The sequence below is a fragment of the Diceros bicornis genome, chromosome 17, assembly GCF_020826845.1.
Source record: "Diceros bicornis minor isolate mBicDic1 chromosome 17, mDicBic1.mat.cur, whole genome shotgun sequence".
NCBI lineage: Eukaryota > Metazoa > Chordata > Mammalia > Perissodactyla > Rhinocerotidae > Diceros > Diceros bicornis.
The window spans coordinates 1,719,990-1,745,000 of record NC_080756.1 but is presented as its reverse complement, the minus strand read 5'-3'; the positions used below and the strand labels follow the sequence as shown (position 1 = coordinate 1,745,000).

The following is a 25,011-nucleotide window of genomic DNA, read 5'->3' as shown; positions in this document are numbered from 1 at the left end:
GTGTTTAGTAGTAGACGCCAAGGTTTAGCTTGCAGGGCATCTACGCTGAAAAAACTTGAATGGGTGCTGCCCAGTAGCCATCTGGAGTATTTACACGTGAGCAGTACATGGAGTACTGATTGACCCATGCAATCTTCCAGATGTGCTTGTATCCTAGCTTGAACCAAGTGTGTTCCTTTTAGGATAAAATCCTGCTAAGCAGTGGACGAGATGCCTCTCTTATGGTAACCAATGATGGTGCAACTATTCTAAAAAACATTGGTGTGGACAACCCAGCAGCTAAAGTTTTAGTTGGTGAGTCTGAAGATAACATTTTGAAACATCTTTAAGTAGGCTTTCTTGACTGACTGTAATTTCTAGTAATGTCCAGTTTTTAATTAATTATTATTGTTATTAAAATACAAGTTTCTGGGGTGCCATGTAATTTTGATGGTAAAACTGTTGCATCTGAGACTGAAAAGTTCCAAAGAATTTGTCAGATGAGGAAACCTAGATAAGTGAGATTTCACTTGGTAGTGGGTTTGTTTGGAGAATTAGGTAAGCTACAGAGAAGTAACTTAAAAAGAAGAATCAAATATAAATGAGTTAATAACTGGTCTTTTTTTCCTAGATATGTCAAGGGTTCAAGATGATGAAGTTGGTGATGGCACTACTTCTGTTACTGTTTTAGCAGCGGAGTTACTAAGGGTAAGAATATCTGAGTGGCTTTAACCTTGTATTGTTTTTTGCTACTATGGTTTTGAATATCAGAAGTAATCAAGTCCTTTTTTCCTACGTATTTATTGTTTAGTGTTTTCCATTTTTTATTAATAGGAAGCAGAATCTTTAATTGCAAAAAAGATTCACCCACAGACCATCATTGCGGGTTGGAGAGAAGCTACAAAGGCGGCAAGACAGGCTCTGTTGAATTCTGCAGTTGATCATGGGTTGGTATACCAAAACACTACTGTGTTAAACATTTCACTTTTCAAAATGCACTTGATGCAGGAAATCTAGAGAATAGTGGAAAGCATACACAAACGGGACTCTTGCCTAGTCTTGCCCCAACAACATAAAAACCTCACTTACCCTCCAGAGGTAGTCACTAAATTTAAAGTTTAGGTTTCCAGTTTTTTGAACATAAGATGATGATGAACAAAAGAAATAGCATCATTGTGTAGAGAGTTCTTTAGCCTCTTTAACCTGATTGAGTAACAAGCACATTTCCAAGTGTTATTCTCTGCAATAGTAGTTTTAAGTAAGGGGTGCGTTTGATTATATGACTGTGGTACAGGTCGCCGACTTGATGATTTGCCTTAGAATTCTTCAACTTTACAACGGTGTGAAAGCAATACACGTTTAGTAGAAACCGTGCTTCAGATTTTGAATTTTGGTCTTTTCTTGGGCTAGCCACATGCTGTACGATCCTCTCTAGTGACGCTGGGCGTCTGCGGTGAGGGGCAGCCCCCAGTGAGCCTTGCAGTCACGAGGGCAAACAACTGACACACTTAGAACCCTTCTGCACCTGTGTAATCATTCTGTTTTTCATCTTCAGTATAGTGTTCAATCAATTACATGAGATATTCAACACTTTATTATAAAATAGGCTTTGTGTTGGATGATTTTGCCAAACTGTAGGCTGACGAAAGTGTTCTGAGCATGTTGAAGGTAGGCTAGGCTAAGCTAGGATGTTTGGTGCATTAAATGCATTTTTGACTGTAGTTGGAGATTTATGTTTTGACAGTTTTTAGCTTTATGATATGACGGACTTGCTACCCCAAAAAATGTTTCAAGAAGTATAATTGCTGGGTCCAAAGGTATGTATGTATTTTAAGGCACACATTTTTATAGATTAAATCAATTTTATTTATAAGTAATCTGCCAGAAAAAATTAATCTACACTCCCCCTAGCTGTGTAGTAATGCCCGTTTTCCCATATGTTCTTGAAACATTTGGTATTCTTTTGTTTGTTTGCTTATGGGATTTTTTTTTTTTTTCAGTAGTTTTCTAGTCTGGTGGGGGAAATAATATTCTTTAGTTTGCATTTTTTGATTACTGGTGAGGTTTAATTCTTTTCATAGAGCCCTTACTGGTTGGGGTGAAATTATCTGTTGACAAACAAGTGTCTGTATGAATTTTGGAAAGTAAAGTGGTGTTGAAGTCTTTGGATAAGCATCTTAAGAACAGGCATGAGTTTTTTTGTTTGTTTTTTTTAGTTCTGACGAAGTTCAGTTCCGTCAAGATTTAATGAACATTGCAGGAACAACATTATCCTCAAAACTTCTTACTCATCACAAAGACCACTTTACTCAGCTGGCTGTGGAAGCTGTCCTCAGACTGAAAGGCTCTGGTAACCTGGAGGCAATTCACATCATCAAGAAGCTGGGCGGGAGCCTGGCAGATTCCTACTTAGACGAAGGTACACACGCTGATTGTGGGAAACAAGCTCTGGACAGGTGCCGAAAGTTAGCCTTCATGTTGACAGTGTGCTTCACCTGCTCCCACCATCCCAGCAGTTCTTTGATGATCTATAGATTTTACTTTATGCCATGAAGTTACTTGCAGTCTCTAATAAAGAAAATAGTAGTTTTCTATTGTAAGTCAGCTATTCTCAGATGGCGCTTTTTCCAGGATTACATGTGTTCTCCACGAAGGGTCTGGGTAAGTCCTGTCATTTAGTTGGCAGGTGTTGAGGATATAGTTCTTCGTATTCTTAAAGAGTGGTTCATGAGGCTTAGCAACTGCTATTTCTTTAATAATAGGGTATTTTGTTCTTAGAGTATGAATTTTTCAAAGCTTCACATTGTATTTACTTCACAAAACGGCCTCTAGAAAGTGTAGGCATTCTCTTCTATAGAGAAGGAATAAGTTGTGCTTTACAATTTCTGCGTTACCGGTAATTTGGAGTCCAGGTTTTGCTGCATGTTTTTTGTCTCTATTTCAAGGGAGTAACGATTCTGAAAATATTCTTGGTTGAATTTATATGCAAGGGCTGCATAGCATTTCTAATAGGGGTGGTGGTAGGGAAAGATAATTAAAACAAGGATAGCTACTGTTCCTGAATACCGGCTCTGTCCCAGGTATTCTAATAGGAATTTTACTTAAAATATCATTTATTCTTCCTGACGTTGACCCAGTGAATGAAAATTATTAGGTTTAGCTGAATAGAGCAGAAAACCCAAGATAGTAATGGCTTTATAAGGTAAAAGTTATGTATACGTTTAAAGGAGCCTGAAGAGGTGGGTGGTACAGGGTTCGTATGATAGTTCCAATCCAGCAGAGCCTTAGGCTGGTAACTACTGGCTCTGCCTCTGGGGATATTTCCGTTTTACAGATGAGGAGCTGTCCAAGGTTGCATACATAGTTTGCAGGCAGCGTGGGTGTGGTTGGGGCTGGGTTTGTCTGACTCTACTGTCCATGGTGCATTCATTTTATCACCAGCCTCGATTCTTTCAAAAGTTGAGTAGTCTCTGGCAATACCCTATGTATCTGGGTCTTCACTGCTTGTTTTTGCATGTGTTGGTTTTAAGCTAATGAAAGTGGACTTAGTATCTTTACATTGCAACCCACACACGTGTGTAATACATATATCTGAGAGAAAAGTTTCAGAATACTGTGTTTATTCTTAATATTTTAATATTTGTTATGCTCTTATATTTTCTATTTTGATACTTTTTAAATGACCTGCTAAGTTGATATTTCTGATCACTGTTATAGTGGAATGCATTGTAGGTCCTAGGAGCTTGGTAGATTGGACTTAAATGAATTCTTTCTTTCTTTTTTTTTTTTTTTTTTTTAGTGAGGAAGAACAGCCCTGAGCTAACATCTGTTGCCAGTCCTCCTCTTTTTGCTGAGGAAGACTGGCCCTGGGCTAACATCCGTACCCATCTTCCTCCACTATATATGGGACGCCGCCACAGCATGGCCTGACAAGCGGTGCATCAGTGTGCACCCGGGATCCGAAGCCGGGCTGCCAGCAGCAAAGCGCACGCACTTAACCGCTATGCCCCGGCGCTGGCCCGTTAAATGAATTCTTTGAAAGAGTAATTTGATATAAAGTAGACAACTTTAAAAGATTTATTAATGCAGCTGTGAAGTATTTAATACAATACTATCCTTTTACTGTAGGCTTTCTTTTGGATAAAAAAATCGGAGTAAATCAACCAAAGCGAATTGAAAATGCTAAAATCCTTATTGCAAATACTGGTATGGATACAGACAAAATAAAGGTATGTTAACTACATCTCTTGAAATTCTAGTTGCTAGCTGCTATAAACTCAGGCTAGGAATTGGTTGCATTAAACAGACTTAGAATATATATGAGTGTATATACGCATATGTACTTTTTGGTGTGTTGACATAAAACTGTTTAAATATGTTATGGCACTCTTAAGAGTGATGGAAAGTGATAACTATGTTTTTTGCTTTCCTTTATCTTAGATATTTGGTTCCCGGGTAAGAGTTGATTCTACAGCAAAGGTTGCTGAAATAGAACATGCAGAAAAGGAAAAAATGAAGGAGAAAGTTGAACGTATTCTTAAGCATGGGATAAATTGCTTTATTAACAGGTGTGTGTGTGCTTGTGCTAACGATATTTGCAATAATCTAGGAAAGGATTTTTTCCTACAAAGGTTAGGGAAATACTTTATAGTGAATTAGTGGTTTGTTATTTAGAAACTACTATTTTCTCCAAGTATAAATGTAATTGTACGGCCATGGATTTGCATTACAGTGATTTTATGTTAACGTATCTTACTAAACCTTTTTATGTTGACAGTAACAGTGTTCTGATTTGGGAGTTATATTATTTTGTTTTGGCTGTAGTATACATATATTTGGAGGAGCAGTTTAAATTCATATTAAATGATGAGAGTTTGAAGTAGCAAAAAGCTGGTAGCGTAGGGGTAAAACAAGAATGAAGAGGTGAAAAGTATTAAGAGTTTTAGGACTTTAATTTATACGAAAAAATATGGGTAAACCTCCCACATGTGTGCTTAATTGTCAGTATCTGAGGGTTTTATGGATTGTTTCGAATGGTGAAAATACCAAGAGGGACAGCATGTTTGAGTCTGTGAAATGGCAGTAGTTAACTTAGAGAGTTAATATTGGTTGAAAAGTGATTGTTTTAGGCCAAATGTTTGTGGGCTTTTTGACGTAAGTTTCTAAACCTCTGTCATCTGTGAATGCAGTAAGACACATTCTGCTTAGCAGTGCTTTATAGTAATTATAAAAGTTTTTTCTTTAGCTTTTTTTTTAGTTATAAACTTTTTTTTTTTTTGGTGAGGAAGATTAGCCCTGAGCTAACATCTATTGCCAGTCCTCTTTTTGCGGAGGAAGATTGGCCCTGGGCTAACATCCGTGCCCATGGTCCTCTACTTTATATGTGGGATGCCTGCCGCAGCATGGCTTGATGAGTGGTGCATAGGTCCGTGCCTGGGATCTGAACCTGTGAACCCCCGGCTGCCAAAGCAGAGTGCATGAACTTAACCACTGTGCCACCTGGCCAGCCCCTAAGTTACAAACTTTTAAACTGATGTCCTTTTCACTCCTTTTGTAAAAGTAATACCTGCTCATTTTGGAAAAGAGAAAAGTATAAAAAAGGAGCAAAATGTGAGGTCTTACCTCCCAGAAGTTATTTTCTTTATTTTTATTGTTGACTTTTGTGTGATGTTCTAGTTTGTTTTTCACTTAGTTGTGATCAAATACTGTAAACCTTAGTAATTTGCTTTTTTTTTTTTACCTAACAGTACATATTTTTACTTAAAATTACAAATTTTTCATAATTGGTTAGTTATTTACACCCTTCTGGTGGATGTTCAAGTCATTGGCAAGTTTTGTTCTATATAAAAATTCTTACACATATCTTCATTAAATTTTTAATGTCTACGTTAATTTTCTCGTAGATTCTCAGGAGTGGAATTAAAGCACATGAACATTGATAAGGTTTTGATGCATTACTGCCAAGTTCCTTATAGAATTACAGGTCCAGTTTGTACTGTCAGTAGCAGTGTTTTCAGTACTGGTAGTATAATTTAAGATTGTGTATGTAAGAATTGCATTTCTTTGATTACTGGTGAGGTAAAAGTGTTTTCATGTTTTTGAGTCTAACGTAAGTTATCTTGTGAAGTAACAATTTTGAACAGTATTTTTCTGTATTTTATTTACAGGCAGTTAATTTATAACTATCCTGAACAGCTCTTTGGTGCTGCTGGTGTTATGGCTATTGAGCACGCGGACTTTGCAGGTGTGGAGCGCCTCGCTCTTGTCACAGGTATGGAGGAAAGACAGACAGTAATCACTCTTGGATGGAGTGTTGTTATATGTAACTCATTGCTGAGATTACAGAGAAATCCCGTTAAGGACTTACGCTCTAAATAGTTATTCTGAAATCTGAGTTACGCTTTTTTGATATCTTCAGTTACATTATTTTTCATATACCAGATTATATGCCAGGTTTGCCATAGGTATAGATTTCTTTTTGTTGTGTTGTTTTCAAGATAAGTCTTAAGTGTTACCTAGTTTATTCATTTGTTTATTTCTAGTGCGAAGTGAGTAGTGCCTTGTGTAGTAGTACAGTTACCATAGTAACCTTTATTGAACAGTTAACTATATGCCAGAGAGCGTGTCAAGTAAAACATTACTTTCAGAAATTTTAAAAAATTAACAAAAGCAATAAATGTTGAAATATGTGAAACAGTCAAGCAGTGTGTGATGAAAAGTTACTGTATGCCAGTACCCTTCAGGTGAAATACGGGTTTCTCATCCCGGTAGTGTGGAATAGAAATTGTATTCACAAGTAAGATACGCCTACATCAGAATGACATAGAGTGCAGCTCGTGTACTGTTTGTCGTGGTGATGGTTTTTAAAGTAACCTCCAAGTAGCCCTTGAACAACTAAGTATAAGAACCTTTATCCTCTAATTTTCAGGCCCTTGAAAATGAATGAATAGGTTGGAAAGGGTTTGGGATCTGGCAATGAGAATTAAGGAGAAGAGTTTTGAAATGTAAAGCCACTGGGAATGTCGAATTCTGTTTGGAACTGCCATGAGTGTTAGAGGAAGTTAAAGTATACTAATTATTGTAGAGAGTAGAATTGGTCTTATCTCAGAATAAATTTGAAGCTGTTTTTAATGATTTGAGAAGCATAGTCATGTCTTGATTCAAAAGAGACATTATCCTTTCGTTAATTACTTTGAAGTGGATTTACCTGCTTTAATTAAAGTTCTTTAAAAGCCATTGTGTATTTGATGATGATGAAGGTGATAAAACGATGCTTGTTTCTGTAATTCCTCCTTGAATGCAATGAAATTAAAGGCATAACATGAGAAACAAATGTGAATGGTTGGTAGCACATTCATGGGATGAGTTGATAGCAAAGGACTTGATACATGCAATTGCCACATACACCCAGAAGAAAATTGACTGCCCCAGGCACACCAACTGTATGTGGCTGTGAAGTTGACTCCTTCGTGGTTCCTATCCTTAGTAGGTCATTTGGTGTCAAATGTGTGAAGTTGGTTCTTGCAGATGTCAAGAAATATCTCGTAAGCAGAGGGAGATGAGTGGGTGAGTGTAGAATAAGTGAAAATTCTCTTAAGCCAGATGAGTCTCATTTGGGGGATGTGTCCCAAATACCTATTGTGTGTCACATCCAAAACACAAAGCAGTCTCAAGGATTTGCCAATGAAAAGAAAAAGAACTTCAGCTATACAGATTGAGTGTAAATTAGCATAGTTGAGAAGACCGAGTTGTTTTAATAAGTTGATTGTAAAATAGATATAAAGCAGCATGTATTCAGCAGATTTATCAGTAAGGAGTGGGTAAAGAAGGATTGGTTGACGACAGAGGGAATCTACTTTATTAAGGGAGAGAAATGAGCTCGAGAAAAGGATTTTAAAGTGATAACCTCACTTTTGCTTAAGAACCAGGAAAGGAAACGGCTGAACCTTTCAGTTTATAGTTTGGAAGATGGAGGGAAAAGAGGAATAGAAATAAGACAAAAGGAATAAAATGGATTTAGCTTTCTGACATCTTGTTAAGTTTGCCGTGGGAAATTCTCAGTATAAATTTCCCTTTTTTCTAGGCCTTACAAGGTGCTTTCTGACATTTCAGTTATTGTGAGGATAGCAGATATCAAGTGCTCGCTATTTGAGCGAGCAAAGCAGTTCCTAATGTCTACATCTGTTGACATAATAGGACTAGTCAGATGTTTTCATGTTTTGGGAAATTGGGTCATAAGTGTACTGGTCTCTAGCCTGGATTCAGAAGAAAATCTGCATTTAAAGTCAGACTTAAAGGTAAATGTTAAGTCTCACTTGGCCTCTGAAGGGTGTGCATGTGAGTCTGAAGCCAGGAGGCTTGGATTTGAATCCCACCTCCCCACCCCCCCCCAAAGCCCCAGTAGATAGTTGTATGTCATAGCTGCACATCCTTCTAGTTGCTGTATGTGGGACGCGGCCTCAGCATGGCTGGAGAAGCGGTGCGTTGGTGTGCGCCCAGGATCCGAATCTGGGCCGCCAGTAGCAGAGCGTGTGCACTTAACCGCTAAGCCACAGGGCCGGCCCTGAATCCCAGCTTCATATTTGTTCGAGCTATGTAACCTTGGTTAAGAAACTATGTACACATCTCTGTCTCAATTTTATCGTTTCTAAACAGGGTGATAATAGAGCCTCTCTCATTAGGGTTGTTGTGAAGATTAAATAAGTAGTTCGTATACAGTGCTTCAGAGAGCGCTCTACATGTCGTAAGCAATCAACGTAAAGAGTTGTGTTGTCTGTCCATTACTGCTTGTTAGAAAACAGAAATTTGAGAGCTGTTGTGCATTTAGTTAATGTCTCTTTATGTTCATAGGTGGTGAAATTGCCTCTACCTTTGACCATCCAGAACTAGTGAAGCTTGGGAGTTGCAAGCTTATTGAGGAAGTCATGATTGGAGAGGACAAACTCATTCATTTTTCTGGGGTAGCCCTTGGTGAGTGCTTATGTAGATTGTGGTTTAGATTCCTAAATCTTTGGTAGGCTCTGTTGAAGTGGAAAAAACAGTTAACTAGAATACGATAGGTCTTAATTTTTGAGAAGCATGGTGTGTGTGAATTTCAGTCTCTTGAGGTCAGCCTCACGTTAACCTTGCCTTTGTGAACAGTGCATATCCAACATAATTGTTTTCTAGATAACTTAGCACTATTATGAACACGGATTGTTAGCAAAGAGGATGTGTAGCCATGGAAGACACGTCAGCTTTCAAAACCAGACAATATAACCAACGCCTACATAAGTAATAGGAGGCCAACTTTCGTGTTATATAGCTTTTTAAGTGTGACATAACTTTGACGTAAGAAAATTACTTTTTAACTTTAGGTGAGGCTTGCACCATTGTTCTGCGTGGTGCCACTCAGCAAATTTTAGATGAAGCAGAAAGATCTTTGCATGATGCTCTTTGTGTTCTCGCCCAAACTGTGAAGGATTCTAGAACAGTTTATGGAGGAGGTAAGCATTTGAAAAATACAAACATATTTTATTTTTTTCTTAATGTGTAGTAATGGTATTTGACTTTAATGGTTCTTATAGAAACTTTATATTGCTTTTGCACTCAATTTTAAGATGCTTGAGATATCTTAAGGAAAGTCACTAATTCAGTGTCTTGGGGACAACTAAACATAATATGTTACTGGAATTTTAATCTGTAGGATGTTCGGAGATGCTGATGGCTCATGCTGTGACACAGCTTGCCAGTAGAACACCAGGCAAAGAAGCTGTTGCAATGGAATCTTATGCTAAAGCACTGAGAATGGTAAGTTAATTAAAAAAGATCTGAACTTAAATTTTGTGGTATTGATGATTTTTAAATAAATACATTTTTCTATCTTGGACAGAAAATGTTTATTTTCTTGGCTTTAAGAAAAAGAATGAGAGGCTGGCCAATGGCGTGGCATAGTGGTTGGATTTGTGTGCTCCACTTCGGTGGCCTGGGGTTCACGGGTTCAGATCCTGGGGAAGGACCTACACACCTCGCATCAAGCCGTGCTGTTATGGCATCCCACATATAAAATAGAGGAGGATGGGCACAGGTGTTAGCTCAGGGACAATCTTCCTCAAGCAAAAGAGGAAGGTTGGCAACAGATGTTAGATCAGGGCCAATCTCCATCGCAAAAGAAAAAGGAAAAAAGAATGGCTCACACCACTTAAATTTGATTCTGGAGTTTTATCTTTTTTATGGGTAGTAATTAAAAGGAAGCAGATTTTATATTGTTTTAAATGTATAATTTTAAAAAGCTATCCTTCTACCTAGGAGTAGATCAACTTTCTTATAGTAGAATAGACAGTTACAGTTTGTCTTCTTCACTTCATAGTTGCCGACCATCATAGCTGACAACGCAGGCTATGACAGTGCGGATCTGGTGGCACAGCTCCGAGCTGCCCATAGTGAAGGCAACACGACTGCTGGACTGGGTAAGCGATCAGTGGGAGCCTTGAATAGTTAAGAGGAACTCTTCACCAATTCTTTTGTTTTTGCAGATGAATTTTCAAAGTAACCATATAAAAGATTCTTGTGCTTCTTGCCTTTGTAACCATTGTATATTCTAGAAAAATGTTTAACTTCGTATTCCTAACACTGCTGAAACGTAGTTAGTCTATAATGGGTATAAAACTAGTTAGAAGATTTGTGAGTAGTTTGTTATGTAATGACTAAAGATGTAAACAGTACTTACATTCTGAAATAAGTGTCAACTTTACTGTCTCTTCTGATCAGCGTTAACTCCGAATGTCGCAAACTTCCTCTGAGATATTCTTGAGTGCGGATCTGATGCATAGATAAAAGTGGCCCAAGAGGCAGATTTAATTGAGATTTTCCCAACAAACTGTCTAGGACGTGGTAGAAGCAGTCTTAGAGGTTAGAAAATCCTGTCACTGGATGAGAGAGGACTAGTGAATAATCTGTCAGAAGATGAAATGGGATTCCCACAAGAGGGAAAGTAGGTGACTTGTCAGTTCTCTTCCAGTTCTTAAGAATCCGTGGTAATTAGTGATGAGCACATTTTCTGCAGTAACTTCATATATGTGTGTAGATACAGCTAGGTGATTTCGTGTTCTGTATAAATTTTTCGTCATTTAACGTGATTGCCCTCCATTAATCTGATCAGTAGTTGACTTAATTTTCTAAAAGGCTTTCCTTGAGTGACAGGCTGATGAGAATGCTGTAACTAAATTGAGTAATTGGGTGTTGTCATCTTATAACAGGATTAATTTTATTTGTTATGTCATTAGAGGTCTTTTGTTACTTTGGTTGTTAAAACCGTAGTTGTTTATGTAGTAAATGCTTTCTCTGTGCAGATATGAAGGAGGGCACCATTGGAGATATGGCAGCACTGGGCATCACAGAAAGTTTCCAAGTGAAGCGGCAGGTTCTTCTGAGTGCCGCGGAAGCAGCAGAGGTGATTCTCCGTGTGGACAACATCATCAAAGCAGCACCCAGGTATTGTAGCCCTTTAAAAAGGTTTCTTAGAAAAAATTAACATGGAAACAAGAAATAGGTAACTGCGTATATGTGGTAATTGTAGTTGATAGAAAATGGAGCCATTTTTGCCTAGATAAAAGTATTGTGCAAGTTATTTAAAATATGTCATCACAACTCTTAGATTTAAGCCAGAACAGTGTAGTGGGGAAGATGTGTGGTGACACAGGGTAGCTGTCAGGATTGGAAGGATTCCTGGAGACCCCGGCTCAGAGAGGTGGAGAACCAGAGAGCCTGGGGCGGGTGTAGTAGGGAGGACTCAGGCCTTTGACTGGCGGCAGTCAGTTCTACTCGTTCCTGTCCTGGGGATGTTTTTCTGCATAGATGTTCTTAGGTATTTAGGTGCAGAGTTCCTCACATGTTCCTGTTCCAGCAGCTTTCCTAAGATGTCAGTCTTTTAAAAACTTGTTCACACAAAAAATGGTTAAGTGGTCATAAAATCTTAGCATTTGAAGCCTGAGTTAATAATTGTAGTTGTTCTTAATTAGTGGTTACTGAAACCATTATTTTTACCTGGTAGTGGTGGTTCAGGGAGATGGGAGGGGGTGGCAGCTTGGACCAGGAGATAGAGTTGAAGGTGGCGGGAAGGGGTTGATCATACGTGTATTTTGAAGGTAGAGCCAGCAGGATTCGATTATGGGTGATATAAAGTGAGGGAGGAAAGGGAATTAAGGATAATTCAAGGTTTTTGTCAGGAGAAATGAGTTTCTCTTATCAGGGGTGGGGAAGACTTTGGGAGGGGAGATGGGGTTTCAGCCTTTGATATTCGAGATGTCTGCTGAGAAGGCAGGCAGATAGTTGAGTCTTTACTTGAGGGGAGAAGTTGGAGCTGTGGTTATAGATTTGGGAGTTGTCAGTCTATACGTGGTAGTTCAAGCCATGAGACAGAGTCCTCGAGAGAATGAATGTGAAGAAGGGAAAAGGTTTCAAGGACTGAGAATTTTAAGGCTTGAGAATTCCAGTAAGTTTGGAAAGATTCAGAGCAGCCAGCAAGGGACACTAAGGAGTGTAAAATATGGATAATTACTAAAACTGGGTGACGGATAGAGGAGGATTAATTAAACAATCTCCGCTTTTGTATACATTTGAAATTTTCCATAATACAAAATTGTAAAGGTTGGGGGCCAGTGCTGCTGAGGTAGGAGGAAAATGCAGGGAGAATGTGTCCAGAGGCCAGAGGAAGGAAGTATTCAGGCAGGAGGGGTGGTCAGCTGCCGAAATGGTGCAAAATAGTCAAGTAAGATCAGGACTGAAAATTGACCTTAACAATCAGGTTTGGCAGCAGAGGCTGTTGATAATCTTGACAAGGCAGCGTTAGGGGAGCGGAGGGGCCAATAGAGGCCGGGAAAGAGGAGTTGGAGAAAGTGTGTATAGACTGCTTCTGGGGAGTTGGTTGTGAGTGGGAGCAGTTGGTGGGTTGGTAGCTAGAGGAGCTATGGGCTCTACTGTGTAAATGGAGTGTGTGTAAGTGAGAGCCATTTCAGAGAGGGAGGGAACGATGCAGAAGAGGGGAGCAGGTCACGAGGGAATAGGAGCTGGAGAGAACAGGGGAGCTGATTTTACATAGGAGCACAGGGGCTTCGTCCAGAGGAACAGGAGGGCTGTGGAACCTGAGTAGGGAGTTACACCTTAAAGGAACTAAGTTATAAGGAATTTTTCTGCAGAACCATGCAGCACCCATTTCATTGGCTTTCTTCTACAAATGGCAGCGATCCTATTCCTATTAGAGGAAGGAAAGAGTAGAAAAGAGTGATGTGAATGTGGAGAGAGGAGATGAAATGGTGTTCAGATCTGCTGTGGTGTAGGAGGAAGAGCCCTAGGCTGAAAAACCTTGAGTCTCCGCTCCTGGTGTGGGGAGGGTAGAGTAATGAGGAGCATTCATATTGTGAAGTGGAAATCGGTGAGGGAGGGAGACATTGACAGGAAGTGTTCTGGCTGCAGGGTCCGGTCACAGAGCCACACCCGCCCTTGGAAATCTGTGCAACAGCCCAACACCCTCATCCATGTTTGAAGCAGACACTGGGATACCTCATTTCATCTTATGCCACTGTTATAGATGTTTACGTGTCTATTAAATACCTTAGAAACTGAGTCATTTGCAGTAAAAGAAACAGGAATAGTTTTGTCTAGCTCTGCCTTCCCAAACATGCTAGACTATGGGCTGCTTTTCATACTTGTTGTTAAAACCTCCAGATCATGCCCTTTGATAGCTGCTTATCACTTTTTCTACGTGGACATCCTTTAGTCATACTCCCGTAAGCTACAGGTTGGAAGGTTTCTCTATGATCCCAATATGCTGTACTCTTTGGGTCTGCTTCTCTTAACTGTTGTGCTTGCCTCTGGAAGAAGTGTTTCCACAGGCATTAAGTAAAAAGTGTCACTGGGACTCCTGCCATGTCCCCTTCCTGAGAGATTCACTGTGTGGTCACCGGAGAATGAAGGTGTCACATCTAAGACGTGAGAGGTGCTGTTGGCACCTCAGTGCATTACCTGACCCCATCCAGAAGAGTCATCCAGAGATTTTCATCTAGAGCCCCAAAGCCTTGTTAGTTCATAACTTCTGGTTAAGAGTAACTGTCTTCAACTAATTTAGTAAAACTCGCTAACACATATTAGTTGAAAACATGAATTAACCTGCTTCTGGAGACTACATAGTTGTTAATTGGTTGTATGGATGAGAAGTTGAGAACTGCCAAGTACCTACAGGCCTTCACACTCCGCAGGTTTGTGCTATTCCCGTGCTAATAAAGTTATAATTGATGGGTGTTAGTTGCGAGATAGAAGCATCCTTATTAGAACTGGGTTATAACGGTTCTGATAAAATTGGGATATGGCCGAGTTTGTATTTAATATAAACCTTTGGTTACAGACATGCTTTTCATTTTCACCATTGCCTTTTTCTTAAGTGTATGTTTTGTCATCCTTGCAGGAAACGTGTCCCTGATCACCACCCCTGTTAAGCATTCCCATATGCTGTTGAGCCTGGACCAGTTCATATCACAGTTGTGTTTGAGACTTGGACCTCTTGAAGAAGACTGTGGAGTCGAAGTTCATCTGTGGCTGTTAGATCCTTAAGTTTGGACATTTAACTGACCTTCTCTTTTAACATGGGTCTAATTTATTTGCTGTTTCATTTTCGATAAAATTTGGTTGATTTTACTTCTCATGCTGTGCATCAAAATAAAAATTCGAACCATTACTTAGTTCTTCCCTGTCTTTGTGATTTGTACTGTGTTAACTCTGCTTAATGAGAGTGATTGTACATTCAGGATTGAGTTGTCCAGCCTAAGTGACTATTGACCTTAGACGTTTACAGAATAATTATCTGGATTAATATAAGTCCAAGTCATGTGATAAACATACAATAATCTTTTGGTTCTCAGTTGTACATAACCTTTATTAACCATTTAATTTTGTTTGGCGAAAGTACCATAAACTAGTACTCTCTAATCTTGTGTGGTCTAGGTACTGTCTGTTACATAGGAAAAAATTATGGTGGTTTCTGTTACTTCAGGTTTGAAAGAGTTGTATTTTTTTTTTCCTGTTGAGGAAGATTGTCCCTGAGCTAACATCTCTGCCAGTCTTCCTCTATTTTGTATGTGGGTTGCCGCCACGGTGTGGCTGATGAGTGGTGTAGGTGCGTGCCCAGGAACTGAATCTGCAAACTCAGGCTGCCAAGCGGAGTGTGTGAGCTCAACCACTAGGCCATGGGGCCAGCCTCAGAAGAGATGTATTTTTGATGTTGGTTATAAGCTCTTTCAGGCACCTCTGCTGCTCTGTATGGTGATATGCTCTTAAAGGAGGGGGATGTGGTCAGACTTAGGCATTGTTGTGGACGATTGTCTTGTCAGGGTTTTTGTTTTTGGCAGATGGATTCTGGAGAGATACTGAAAACGTACGTAGGTTGTACTGAGTTTGAGGGCTTAAACGTGAATGAGGTTTGGAGGTTATTAGTTCGTTGGTCTGTTGCAGATGCACAAGAACTGAAACGAGCAAGGCCAGCAATGAGGGAGGAATTTCTCTGGGTGTCTCTGCTGGCATCAGGGAGAGACGTCGTGTTCCCATAGAGGAGCAGAGGGTTTTCAGAGAAATACTGATAAACCAACCTGGTTTTTGTCTTAATAGTGTCTCACTACATTTTTACTTTGTAGAAGCTATTAAAACTGGAAAAATTTGGTTTTCTTTGTTAGAGTATTTTTAGAGACATTAATAGCAATACCGATGTTCATTGTGTAATTTTCTTTAAGTACTTTATCGCACATGATAACATCAGTCTTCATCCCACAGCTCAAGTAGGTGGAGCCGGTGAGCGTATCATGACCAAGAGGTTTCAGTGGGAGAGGTGGGTTTAAACATCTCCCGAGGGACCATAGCCTGAGTGGGGTCTTGAGCTGAAAGTGTACTTGGGCTCATTTTCTTCAAAGGGCTTAAAAAGGATAGGCTGGTCAGTGTTCAAGTTGTTCCAAAAAGAGGTGGAAAGGCGGGAAATGAATCATATTCAAGAATACACCCCTGCCTCTTTCCCTCTTTGAATTCCTATTATTTGAAACCCTCACAGGTTTTGTTGTCTTAAGCCTAGGATATCCTGAGTGGACAAATTTTAAGGTCTTTTCAGTTTCAGAGATGAAGTACCAACCTAGGCCCCTCTAATTCCTATATAGTGTTAGGATGGAGTTTTTTTTAACTCAGAAACAGCCAATATGGAAGCAGTGAGTTTTTCCTCATTTTCACAAGACTTGTGACGTGGAAATAGTGATTTGGAATTTACGTGAGTAGTTACCGCATAGGAAATTGTCTGTCGTTAGCAGCCTTCAGTTCTTTCAAGAAGGCTAGTACGGGTGCTGGCCGTTCTCCCCTTCCCTCCTCAAGCCAAGAACCGTTCCCTGCCTGCTTGGGGTCACGGGGTTACCCCTGCTCACTGCCTGCGGCTCCTGGGGATGGCTTCCTGTGGTTTAAGTAGCAGGAGCTGTTTTCTTCCCGCGTTTGCTCTTCGTCTCTGGAAGTGGCTGCCTCCCTGCAGAACCCAGCAACCCAGCACTGCGGTTTCGCTGGGCGGCCCCTGTTCCTGGTGCCGCTCTCGCTGGGTTTGGGTAATGTTGCTGTTCTCTGTTTGTTCAGCCTCACGGTGTTGACAGCTGCCACTCTGGCTCGTGTCTGCGTGCCTCAGTGTTGCCTCCACAGTGTTGCCCTTTAATCCTTTCTGGCAGTAGTTCCTTTGTGCAAGTCGCTCTGTGTAACCGAATGGAATGCAGGTTCTTACCAGGACCCAGGATAAAAGCCTCTGGAATACTCTTGGTGCAGAATCCTTTTCTGAAGCCTGCCTTGTCTTGTACCTACTCCAGTGCATTACAACATCAATTGAACGGAAGTGTAGAAAGAACTTAACCGTTCTTTAAATCTAGAATTACCATAAAACATTTCAGATACTCAATATGAAGAAAGACAAACTTGATTTCAGATTCCTCATTTTTGAATTGTGAGCAGTACAGGACACCTCTTTCAAAGGGGTATTGAAGAGATTATGTGAGTTAACTTACACAAGACCCTGAGGCTAGTACCTGGCCCACAGTGGTGCTGCATGTGTCCGTCTGTCCCTGTGCTGTGCCCTGGGTGCATGATAGTCTCCAAGATTCAGGTGACGTGTTGGAATGGTGCTAGGCACTGGAGATTCAAAGATGTATATCATTTGTTTCCTGTTCTCCAGAAGTGGACAGTCCAGATAGAAAAAAGCCTGTAAACTTCGTTGTTTTTTTAGTAGCATTAATATCCTTTGTACAGTAGTGAAATTACAAGGTGTATGCATTTTTTTTTTACAGTGACAAAAGGCAATAAAGTGTCTAAAGGTGACACACACCCATGTCTTCAGTCCCGTGCCTCCTGCCCCATGACACACATGGGTTTAGTGCCAAGAAATAGTCTCACATTTTCAATTACTTTGGTGATTTTTCAAATTCTAGAATAACATGGGAAAAGGGCAAAGTATATTCCTTTAGAAATTTAAAAAGTGAATCCCTGGTAATCGTGTCTGTGTTTTTCTATTTAGGTAAGCCAGAAGCATTGGACCACATTGCAGTTTTATTTCTTATGTTCAAGACTACAGATACTGTTGTTGAAAATTTTACTGAGACAGAAAAAGCTTTTCTGTTCTATTGCCGTTTATGTTTTTTCGTTCAAGCAAGGAGTTACACTGATTGTAGGGTAACTATAGGTACTGTGCTGCACGGTTTAGCACTTTGTAAAAGAACATGTTAGGTCAACGTTACCTGTCACTTGCCAGGCACTGTTGTATGCACTTTTGTCTTGACATGAGTACAGCCATGTTTGGCCGCTCCATTGACCTACAGCCACCAGCACACAAAGAAATACAAAGCTGCTTTCTGTGTGGTGGGAACTGGCCTTTTCCCGGGAACTGGCCTTTCTCCCACAGAGGGAGTTGCAAGTTGTAAGAGTTCAAGGCTCTTGGAGCGTCGTAGCGCGGGATGGACTGGCCATCTGTGCCGGACTAAGACTATAATCAAAGAAAACAATGCACGTACACAACTACTGGGCTGGGACGTTAGCCAAGGGGCTCAGTGTACATACGCCACTGATACCCATTTTGTGCATGGAAACACTAGATGCTTGCTCTCTAACTCTGTAACTGCTTATATAAACTGCTGGAGACTGAGACCTGGTGAGAGTTCCGCCTGTGGAGGGGACGCCTTGCCCAGGACGTGTGATTCCCGCCCAGCCGTGTCGATTGACAGGACTCTCCCGGCAGTGGGGCGTGGATGTTGTGAGTAATTGATTTATTGTGAAGTAATTGATCTGATGTGTTCTCTTTTCAGTCAACCTGGTGTTTCTCTTTCCGGTTGATTTGTGTCATTTCCCTTCAGTGGATCTGGTGTTTCCCTTTCCGATCCATCTGATGTTTTTCCCTCTCATTATATGACCTATTCGGATCTGCTGCTATCTCAGCCGATGTGGATGTTTTCCCTTTCCAGTCGAGCTGGTGTTTTTTCCCTCTTATTATTTGACCTATTCGGATCTGTTTGCGGACTATCGCCTTTACTATCCTCTATACAATAAAATATACCTTCAGTCCATTTGTGTGGAGTGGAAAGTGTCTTTTACATCTCCGATCGAATCCCCGAACCTCTCATAACAACTTTATACACAATAATTTGTTTATTCCTTACAGTTCCCTGAGAGGTAGAAACTTACATTTTACTGATGAGGAAACTGAGGCCATGGATGCTAACTGACCAGTAAATGGTGAAGCTCGGATTTGAACTCAGGTGGTTTGAAGGGCTGTGTTCTCAGCCATCCTGCTGCACTGCCCCTGGGTTACTGTGTGCGGTAGCTGCTTTCAGTTAAAATTTGAGTCTGGTTGATTCTTAGAGCACAAGCCCACTTTTTAAGTGAAATTACAATTTTACCAATGTTGCTTTTTAGGACAAAAGAAAACTGGTTGGTTCCTTTCCGTAGAATCAATGTTAAAGATTTTAGTTGGCATCCTTCATGTTTATGGAAGCTAAAATTCTATGTAAACTTCTGCAAGAGATTTTCCTCTGATGAAACACTTGGTTTCAGGACTTTTAAAATCAGTGAAAAAGTTACATGTGGTGCTTCAAAATTTTCCCCTTTTTAACTTTCTAATTATGTCAGAATTTCAAGAAAACATCAGGGTTATGGAAATGTAAATATGCATTTACATAGTTACTTTGTAAAATAGATTGAAACGCTATAGTGAAAACAATTCTGGAGAGCAAAATCAGTGGTGAACACGTAACCATTATTATTGGAGAAATGTTTATTGGTTGTGTATTGATTATTTTAGAAGAAAACAGCTGGACTGTGTGCCCCGAATATTTATAATTTGACATTTGATTCAGGCCAGTTAGCTCATTAGGTGAGAACTCTGTATAGGTCAGTCAGCTTCACTCAATGTTAGGGCTGTAGCCTGTGCTGCCTTGGAGAAGGTGGGCCGGTTAGTTTTGGGAGGGGAAGACTGGGTCAGAAGAAACTCACAGCCCTGGTAAGGCTGGCTGCACACAACGCAGAAGGCGGGGCTGTTGGCAGAAAGTTTCTTGCATCAACTGAGTATAATTTGGTTTCCATCATTAGGAATGAGAAAATAGACTATAAATCCTAGCTGTCTAATAGAAATCTGGACATGTTACTAAAGGAGTTAAATGTTTGACAACTTGTTACATGTAATAATTGAAGAGACCCTTTGGCAGCCTAATCACTGGGCTGCAGGTCCCCTACAGACTGGGAGGGGCAATAGGGAGATAGCACGTGATACCATGGAACTCTCCTGGTTTAGCAGGAAGTATTTGTGGTAGGAAAATAGTCTGCCGTATAATGTTATTTTAGAACCAAACTTTGCTGGGTTAAGATGCTTTTATGGCAAAAGTACTTTTTAAATGCTAAATACAGTATTAGCTAAGATGACACCTTTTGTGTATTTACTGAAAAGGTTCAAGAACATAAAGGATTGTGTTATTAAATTACCCACTGACAGCAGTCTCTTTGAAGTTGATGTATTCGTGGGAAGAAGAAAAGGTCACAATTTACATACTTCAGAAAATACCTGGGTTTATACACTGAACGTCAAAAGACCCTCCACAAAAGTCAGCGAATCACAGTGAAGGCAGAGGTATGGAGGCTGACACGGCAGAGGCTCCCTGTGCTCCTGCGGCCTGCAGTTCGTCTTTCCAAACTCGTGTGTCAGGTGAACAGGCTTCTCGCCCAACACCTTCAACCCACTGTGATCCTAGAACGCGGGTCCCTCCGTGGAAAGGGATTCAGTCCAGCTCTGGTCCTTTAGTGTGAGCAAGGGCTCCTTGCTACGGAGGCCACCAGGATTACACTTGGGCTTGAACTTAATGAGACCACATTGCTGGAGGTTCTGCTTTCTAGATGGCTTGTGGAGTTGTCAGTGACAGTAGATGGTTGGGAGCAGCCCTCAGGTCAAAACTTTTAGGGACAACGAGCTAAATCAGCATGCACTACGTCACTTTACAGAGGCAGCTGGAGGCCACCAGGAGGCATTCCCCGAAGGGGTCTGCTCAGCAGTCGCCAAACTGCAGGGGAAAAAAACTGCTGGGCCTTTGCAACAGCAGAGTCTGTGCCTCTAACTGACTAGGTAGAAATGTCCTTTTTAAGTGGCCTGAATTGGTAATATTTTCATACCATTTATGGTCATTCATAGTAAGAAGATAGACCCTGCAAAGGGCTGAGGACAGGCCCCCTGAACTTCGGTGAGTTCTGTACAAATACCTTATTTGAGGAGCTCGGAGCCTTGTGACAAGCCACTTCTGGAGTGTGTTTCAGTGCCCTTCCTGCCCCTCAGGGTTTCAAGTACCTGCTTGAAGAGGCTGGTTTTCTTGCAAAGAAGGCGTCCTGCTTCCTACAGCACACAGCTGCCCTTGGGGAGAGATGTTGTTGCCAGAGATGTTTCCTTCTTGGTGTGATTTAGGCATTTCATGTGACTCCATCAGCCCCCACTGCAGAGACACCCCAGTGTCACAGAGCAATGGAGAGGTCTCTAGAAGGTGTTGCAGTTGGGTCGTTGGCATTGACCACAACTGAGCTCCTCAGGATGTGGTGGGAAGAAGAGGAGGAGGCAGGGCGGGTAGCTGTGCCTCCTGACTGTCCTCCTCGGCCAACGCGTAGCGCCTGGCTTTTCTGGGGTCGGGCTCTGGCGTCTCCTCTGACCATCTTCCCACGCGGCGCACGCCTTTGGCCACCTTGGGTGCATTCCTGCAAGGGTTGTGGTCATAGATGACCAGCTTCAGACCTGACAGGTGGGCCAGGCTGGGGAAGCAGCGGATGCTGTTCCAGTCCACGTCGATCACCTCCAGGAAGGGCATGTGGAGCAGCACGGGCGGGAAGTCGGTCAGCAGGTTGCCCGAGAGCCAGATGGTCCTCAGCTCCCGGAGGCGCCAGAGCTGGCCCGGCAGCAGCCGCAGGGCGTTGGAGCCGGCGTGCAGCGTCCTGAGCAGGCTCAGCTCACAGACCACGTCTGGCAGCCGGGTGAGGTAGTTGGCCTCCAGCCAGAGGGTCCGGAGGTTCTGGAGCAGACTCAGCTCCCGGGGGAGGTCGCAGAGTTTGTTGTTGCCCAGGTAGAGGATGCAGAGCTGTTTCAGGGTGCACACCACCTGGGGCAGAGCCCTGAAGTTGTTGAAGTCCAGGGCCAGGATCTGCAGACTCTGCAGCTGCCCCAGCTCCGGAGGCAGGCTGCTGAGGTGGTTGTCGCTCAGGTAGAGCTTGACCAGCCCCCGGAAGGAGCACACCACCACGGGCAAGCGGCGGAGCTGGCTCCCGCTCAGGTCCACCATCCTGTCCAGCGGCATCTCCCGGAGGTCTCCCACCACGTAGTTCTGGCAGCGGTCAGCAGGGATGAAGGCCACCAGGGTCCTGATGGTGTTCCCCATGCCGAGGCCGCAGGCATGGCGCGCCCCAGCCCCCGGCCACGGCTGCTGCTGACTGCTCTGAGGCCCCCTCTGCCCTCCTGTTATAACCTGGGGATCGCGGGACAAAAGCCAGCCGCTTCAACAGAGAAAAGTGCTCCTGATAGCAGCGTGAGTGTTGGGTGACAGGCCCACAGACCAGTGGGGCCGGGAGGCCAGGTCTGACTCACACACTTGTTCCAATCGCCTAAGCCCCAAATCCCTTATCGACAGTTTTATGTTTGTTTCTTTCAAGCTGAAAATAGCTTCACTGTTTTTTTCTGATGATAAAACATTGAGACATTACATAAAGGTGTAAGAGAAGAATGTGACAAACACCCAGAGTCACGCCGCCAGGGATGTACACTGTAGACTCTTGGATGTGTGGCCTCCAGCCTTTTTGCTACAAGTAATCAATTTGTTTAAAAAAGATAGTTTACACTGCTTAGGAGTCTTATTTTTTGTCCTAACATATGGACATATTTTTATGTTTGCGGGTATCCATGCAGTTATTTTAAACAGCTACCTAATATTGCATTCTATAGATGTGCCGTAATTTAAACAGCTCTCCATTGCTGGGCATCCAGGTCGCTCACAATGTGTCACTATTATCAATATCCTCGTATGTCCAGCGTGAGCAGTTATCCACTGATTTCTTTCGGAAATGTCCTTAGAGGGTCACTGGGTCTAAGATCTGCATCCCTTAAAGGCTTTACCTTGATAGTGTCTCCTGCCCACCCCCCCAAATCAGGCAGTGGATGTGAGACAGGGGTCCATTTTCTTATTTCTTCATTCTTACCAGGTAATACTTTTCTACACTTTAAAAATTTCCCTTTGGCAAAAAACAAGGAGAAAAGCAAAGAAAGAAGAGGAAAGCCAGCCTCCTAAAGCTTGGATAAATGAGGGTGTCCCTCCAGTGCATCTGTGTCAGATGTGGCTCCTGCCCACTAATGTTTGTGCACCTCTCCCGGGTGTCGAGTTGTGGAAGCAGCTGTCCGGCCAGGACGATTCCTGGTACTGGTCTCGGTCAGGGAGTCTAATTCTAGCCAACGGAATATGGCAGAAGCGATGTATGTCACACCAGGCCTGGCTCATTTGAAACAAACCTTGCCTTCCTGCACACTCTTTCCCCTTCTGCTGGCTGGATATGGACACCTGGGGTGACCCTAGAGGCCACCTTGGAAGTCACATGTTGAAGTTGACAGGGACTTATTCATCCTGGATCCCTGAATAGGTGCCAGGATCAGAACACCCCCCCACACACACTCCCTGCCACCGGTTGGATTTTGGTAAGTGAGCAACTTCAATTACGTTAAGATCTGGGGCTTATCAGTTTTTTATGATCCTATGTGGAAAAACATGCCCACATTCCTAAACCTACACAAAAGGATCTGCAGGACGGAACAGTTGTCTCTGGGGTCTGCCCCAAGGCACGAGGATGATCAGGATGCCGACTTTTCCGTGTACACCCTCCTGTACTGTTGATTTTTTTTTTTAACTGTAGACACATATTACTTTTAGAAACTCTATTCCAAAAGAAACAACCCATCAGCCTGCCTGCTCTCTGCATAGAGTGTCCAGGTTTGGGGGAGGCTGGGCACACCCTCTAACCTCCTCCAAGACCTTTCTGCTAAATTGCTTCTAACTAAATGGAGGAAGAGCGGAGATGCCACAGGAACAGCGGTCCACAGGGCTGGCTGCTAATGCAGTGTCCTGACTGAGCCATGGTCCTTGTACGCAGTGAAGGGCGAGGGCTGGTGTCCTGAGCCCCCTCCCGCTTTGCTGATTGGTCCTGTAGTAACCAGCCTCTTGACAGGGACTGTGCTTTGCCCCTATATTTAGCATGGCCGGTGGTGACCACAAATGGTCATGCAGCAGTGCCCTGATGTCCCTCGAAATGGTAACGATGTAATGATTGCCACCCATTATCGTTATTAACTTATCTACTAAATACTGAGCACTGTGCCAGGCCCTTCACATACAGTCTCTTCTCACCGCTCCTGCCACATACGTATTTTTACCTCCAATTTTCAGATCAGAAAACTGAGGCTCGGAGAGCGTTAGTAGTGATATCAAATGTGTGCTGAGCTCCCACTATGTTCTAGGTGCAAGGAACCTGGGCTAACAGGTAGACAGACCCTGATCTCACAGAACACACGGTTCTACCAGCGCGGGAGGGGTTCTCGTCCTGGAGTCAGGTCTCACCATTCGACAAACTCCATGCTCACACGCAGAACTTCCACTCAGCTCTCTAATGCCGGCCCCTAAATATGAGCGGGTAGCTGAGGATAACCAAACACTTGAGAAAGGCCTCTCAGATGAAAGATGGAGGTAGAAATGAGCAAAAAAAAAAAAAGAAATCAAGAAGCAAGAACAATGGAGAGAGCAGAAGAGAATCATAACGAATTATACTGCAGTACACTCGGAGTTAACTAGTGCACATGTGTGCTGGCGATGGCACCGTCAGCTCCTTTAATCCTTACGGCAACCCTAAAATGTAGGGACTCGTATTCCCATTGATATATGAGGAAACTGGGGGACAAGGAGGTGATGTAACATGAACGAGCTGCTGAGTAGCAGAGCCAAGATTTGAGCCCTAGTCATCTGCTCATCTGTTCTGAATACTATGCCTGCTCTTGGATGGCATAACACCCATGAAAAGAGCAGGATGCTATTAAAAAAAAAAATTCTAAGAACAAGAAAAAGTTCTTAGAAATAAAAAATGAAAAACGCACAATTTAAAAACACAATAGAAGGAAAACAATATGGTGGTTCCTCAAAAAATTGAAAATAGAATTGCCACATGATCCAACAATTCCACTTCATGGTATATATCCAAAGTCATTGAGAGTCTCAAAGAGAGATTGGTACACTCGTGTTCATAGCAGCATTATTCACGATAATCAGAAGGTGGAAGCAACCCAACTGTCCATTGAGGGATGAATGGATAAACAAAATATGTATGTGCATTCAATGGAATATTAGCATTAAAAAGGAAGGAAATTCTGACACATGCTACAGTATGGACAAACCTTGGATACATTATGCTAAGTGAAATAAGCCAGACACAAAAAGACAAATACTG

The 25,011-nt window shown here is 42.1% G+C and overlaps 2 protein-coding genes across 2 annotated transcripts in view; one reads left to right on the top strand and one right to left on the bottom strand.

Annotated features, from left to right (window-relative positions):
- The window catches only part of CCT2 (chaperonin containing TCP1 subunit 2), an 18,799-nt gene extending 4,110 nt beyond the window's left edge, over positions 1-14,689 (top strand). The window contains exons 4-16 of the mRNA XM_058557641.1: positions 183-294; positions 611-687; positions 814-926; positions 2,196-2,398; positions 4,108-4,208; positions 4,420-4,547; positions 6,147-6,250; positions 8,830-8,949; positions 9,336-9,464; positions 9,665-9,768; positions 10,328-10,427; positions 11,310-11,451; positions 14,420-14,689. Of these exons, the coding sequence (XP_058413624.1) occupies positions 183-294; positions 611-687; positions 814-926; positions 2,196-2,398; positions 4,108-4,208; positions 4,420-4,547; positions 6,147-6,250; positions 8,830-8,949; positions 9,336-9,464; positions 9,665-9,768; positions 10,328-10,427; positions 11,310-11,451; positions 14,420-14,450 (1,464 nt within the window). The 3' untranslated portion in view covers positions 14,451-14,689. The remainder of the gene's footprint in view (positions 1-182; positions 295-610; positions 688-813; positions 927-2,195; positions 2,399-4,107; positions 4,209-4,419; positions 4,548-6,146; positions 6,251-8,829; positions 8,950-9,335; positions 9,465-9,664; positions 9,769-10,327; positions 10,428-11,309; positions 11,452-14,419) is intronic.
- Positions 14,690-21,071: 6,382 nt separating this feature from the next.
- LRRC10 (leucine rich repeat containing 10) lies at positions 21,072-21,911 on the bottom strand. The gene has a single exon (XM_058557442.1). The coding sequence runs from the start codon at positions 21,909-21,911 to the stop codon at positions 21,072-21,074; it is 840 nt and encodes a 279-aa protein (XP_058413425.1).
- Positions 21,912-25,011: the final 3,100 nt, after the last annotated feature.